At 42.9% G+C, this 4322-nt stretch overlaps 1 protein-coding gene across 1 annotated transcript; it reads left to right on the top strand.

The window, feature by feature from the left end:
• The first annotated feature begins 1026 nt into the window (after positions 1 to 1026).
• Positions 1027 to 2799, top strand: Tceal9 (transcription elongation factor A like 9). The gene is made up of 3 exons (XM_027433012.2): positions 1027 to 1180; positions 1666 to 1731; positions 2080 to 2799. The coding sequence occupies exon 3, from the start codon at positions 2140 to 2142 to the stop codon at positions 2449 to 2451; it is 312 nt and encodes a 103-aa protein (XP_027288813.1). The 5' UTR covers positions 1027 to 1180; positions 1666 to 1731; positions 2080 to 2139; the 3' UTR covers positions 2452 to 2799.
• The last annotated feature ends 1523 nt before the right edge of the window (positions 2800 to 4322 follow it).

Here is a 4322-nt window from a genome sequence, read left to right as displayed (position 1 = left end):
CAAATATAAAGAAGTCAGAGCCCCCTACCCCATTAATCAAATCATGTCCAAACCACAGCTCTGTTCTCACATCAGTTCTCTTTGCAGCAAACTCTATATATATATATATATATATATATATATATATATATTCATACATACATGTTATTTCACTTGTATTTATTCAAGTGAAATAAAATGGGAATGAGTGAATGTTGAAGGTGTGCTACAGCTAAGTGGTTTGGAGCAGTAAAAACACAGTGTTAAGACATCCCAACAATTCATGATAGTTCCTGTATCACCTTCTTTAGAATAAGGAGACCTTGTGTTAACAATATGTACCTGATAATTGACCAAGTAATGATTTTTCAGGCAACATAATTCTTGACAGTACCCCCAGCAGGGCTCGAGATAAAATAATTATCTTTATTTATTTTAAAAAATTCTCCCTAAATGACATCAGAAAATAATAAACATTTAAAAAGCACATACCTTAAAGCATTTACTATATACCAGGCCCTAGTCTAAGTAATGTACCTGTATGAATTCATGCATGTATCTAAAATAACTTGGCTGTTACTTCTGACTGTAAAGCGACATTTCTTTTGAAATGATTACAGAAGTATTAAGAACAAAGTTTAAAATGTTTTCAAGAAATCACAGTCCTATTCCAAGATCCTTTTTTGTCCCCAATCGTGCCCTACCTACCTGGCTCCACACAACAAAGGAGTACTTTTCAGATGAAGGGGGAGGAGCTAAGGAAACAGATTGGGGAGTTAGTGATACTGGCAGCTGGGAGTGGGAGACAGGAAGGGTCAATTATTAAGTGAAGCGGAAAAGTTCGTAGCTCCAGAAAATAAGATGCTCCTCTTTAGTAATCAGAGAACTGCAAAAACAGAAAAAAAAAAACGCACATTTTTTTTTTCCTGCAGAAAAGACTGACACAGCCAAGTGTGTGTTCGGGAAGGGGGTAGGTGAGGGAGCAGAGGGCGGGCCCACATCTGCCGCGCTTTTTGTGGGAGTGGAGATCGGGGACCCGAGCTCACTGGTGACGTAGATCTCATGTGACCAGGAGTCGACGTGTGCAGAAATCCTGCTAGTCTGGTCCTTGTTTCCATCTGGGTACCAGCTTCCTTCAGCTTCGCAGGCGGCGGTGTAAGAGGCCCGCGGAAGGAGGAGACAGCTTGTTTAAATTCTCCAGGTTGGTGTCAGAGGGGGTATTGCTTGGGTTTTTCTAGTGTAGGGTGGTCTAGGATAGAGACTGGAGTTCCAGTTAAGTCCGTCCCTCCACCCCTTAGCTTCAATTCTGCAGGAAAGGACACCCGTGAAAGGAACCGGACTGGGGGCGGGGGGTCCCAAAAGGAAAACAAGGAGACCAATGACGGCTCAAAAATAACCATACTCTGAGATTTTGGACCTCTTTTCTGACAGCCGCTCGGCTTCCGAAACCTCGGCTTGGATCTACCGACAGTTGGGAAATAATATTCCCTGTCTGATGAGAAAGACAAGCTAACTTGCGGGGTGGGAAGGAGGAATCCTGTGGGAAACAAAGGGTGGGAAATGTCCGTAAGCAAGACCTTAAATAAGGAAAGATCCGTGAGCTGGATCTGTGGTGCTGCTCTGCTGAGCGCCCAAGGCTCGCTCGCCCCACCCCCAACATCCCCTCCCTTCTCCGTTTGCCTGCAGGTTTGTTCTTTGTACCGCTCCAGGCTAAAATAAGTGGGAGAAAGAAACTGACCAGATCAGTACCTGGTAAGTGAAAGGAACTTTATACCAGACTCCCAGGGTGTGGGTTGGTGAAGGCCCGCTGCGGGAATGAAGGCCTTGGAAAAAATGCTTGAGGGAGGGACTAGAGAGGGGAGGGGGTGGAAAATGGAGGTAAGAGGGGCGGGCACTGGGAAACCTTGATTGCGGACTGGGCTTCTTAGGTGGAAGGTATTTGCTGAGGACAGTTGGACCAAAATGGGGTGGGGAGAGAGGGGGGAGGCGAGGGGTGGGGAGAGACAGGGAGAGAGAGAGCACAGGGTGAGGAGACCTTTTGTGCACAGCACCTGCACACTTACCAAGTCTTCCGCTTACTGTCTTCTACTTGCTTCCTAGAAATAATCGCATTCACGAATAGGCAGGAAGAAGCAAAGAAGGAAGAGAAGCACACACAAGATGAAACCCTGCCAAAAAATGGAAGGAACCCCAGAAAATGATGAGCCAAAGCCCGAGGAGGAGCCAAAGCCCGAGGAAAAGCCAGAGGAGGGGGAAGAACCAGAAGAGGAGGAAAAATCGGAAGAAACTTTTAGGGAGAGGCTGATTCAGTCTCTTCAGGATTTTAAAGAGGATATACATAACAGGCATTTGAGCAGTGAAGATATGTTTAGGGATGTGGATGAAGTAGATGAGATAAGGAGAGTGAGAAACAAACTTATAGTGATGCGTTGGAAGGCTAATCGAAACCACCCTTATCCCTATTTAATGTAGCTTGCCTTGGTTTCTGTTTTATCTGGTATTGCCACTGCAATATAGCTTTCTTTTTATTAGCAATTTTCTGATATGCCTTTGCCCATCTCCCTATTTTGAATCTGTTGCTATTAGTGGTTTTAGATGTATCTCTTCTTGTCTGCATCTTACTGTTGCTTATATTTGAATCAATCTACAAGTGTTTGGCTTTGAATGAGAGAGCTTTACTGATTTGTAAAAAAAAAATGAGCTTCTGATGGGATACAAAATGAGGAAAGGTTACAAAATAATATGAGGATATCATATTTTGAAAGACAAGAGTACCTTTGTATGCTACATAAATGCACATATAAACTTGTGAAAGATGAATGATTTTTCTTCTGCTTATTTGTATTTGCCATATTCCTAAAATGAACGTGCATTATTCTTGCTAAAAATAATAAAGGTTTTATAACTAAAAATAAGCATCCAACAGCTCTTATCAATTTCTAAAATGCTGGGGCACTTGTTATTCATTGACAAAATATTAGAACCACTGAGTTAAAAGATTAAAATTTACACCTATTCTTATCTGCAGTAATAAGCATAATAGTCTTGTAGGAATTTTGTGGTGGCCAAATAAGATACCCAGAGCTGTTTGACAGGGTTTTATCACCATTGCTCCCACAGGATCCAAATGCTAGAGATTTGTTCCTGCTATTTGGAAGCATAGAGAAAGTAATTCTCATGCTGTGCTTGAGAACAAACTCACTCTCCAACTGGTGGGCGAGTGCTACTTGTCTAGACTCCCATCTAGCTGCTTTATGACATTAACATGGTATTCCAGACCCTCTCCTGCATTCTGAAAATTTCAGTTCCCTGGTGCTTTGTAAAATTCTCAAGTACCAAAGCCGAGAACACTGCTTTGGTACCTCCAATGGACCAGATCTGCAGACATCAAAAGTGATGGAAATTTTGTCCATCTTTTCCAATTTGATAGACACTTTGGCAGTGCCGAGTGTCAGAGTGTTATGGCTATGCCTTGACAGCTTTGGGATCTTCCTTTTATAAGGATCAGATAGCATGGGCTCATCTGAGAGTTTGAGCGAACACCTAAGTCTGAATACCACTTAGGCTTTCATAAGAATTCCTGCCATGGATGTGATGATACCATTTGGTCTTACTGAGTCTGCTTCTTTATAGGGAGTCATTTCTCTTCAGCAGGATCAGCAAGTACCCCCAAAACTTGTGCAAATTTTATAGGGAGGCTGAACTCAGATTTGGGGATGTCCCCACCTCTGGCTGGAAAGAAAGCATGATGGTAATATGCCACCTGTATGTAATCTGTCGTTTATGCTCCCTTTGGAAGCTCTTCATTTTTCTTCTTCAAGGTTATGGCAGCTGGATAGACGATGATGAGGCTGGAATTCTGGCTGGAGTAAGGTGAGAATCCAGGGGTGTGCAGTGCCAATTTTACAGAAAGAAGTATATCTAGGTTTCTGAATCTCTCAAGGTGGTCACTGGAGCAGGATGTGGAATGGCTCACCCAGAGAACACTCTTCCCCAGGTGGACCTCCCTTTGGTTTCTCTGCTCCAACCTTCAGTAGGCATCTAGTAGGGATGATTGCTGTGTTGTCGTGGGCAAACTTTCTAAAGGAGGGCAGTTTTCCCTCACTGCACATCAAAACACTAGACTTCCTTCTTTTATCAGGGGAACTTAAAGGGCACTTTTCAAAAGAAACAAAGCACTAGCTCAGAATTCACTAAACAGAAACATTGGTTGTGGGAATCTTTGTCCTAGACACAACAGCTTTAGATGTAACCAGACAACTTACGTTAAGGGAGAAGGACCTGGTAGAAGGGGAAGGTGATTTTTAGACAAGGTGTAAATTTTACATTGCAATGCCCATGAG

Source organism: Cricetulus griseus, chromosome X, assembly GCF_003668045.3.
Source record: "Cricetulus griseus strain 17A/GY chromosome X, alternate assembly CriGri-PICRH-1.0, whole genome shotgun sequence".
NCBI classification, from domain to species: domain Eukaryota; kingdom Metazoa; phylum Chordata; class Mammalia; order Rodentia; family Cricetidae; genus Cricetulus; species Cricetulus griseus.
This window is presented reverse-complemented; position numbering and strand designations above follow the sequence as displayed.

Bases quoted from the DNA above. Each gene is read 5' to 3' on its own strand.
- Tceal9 (XM_027433012.2), top strand. From the start codon at position 2,140: ATGAAACCCTGCCAAAAAATGGAAGGAACCCCAGAAAATGATGAGCCA.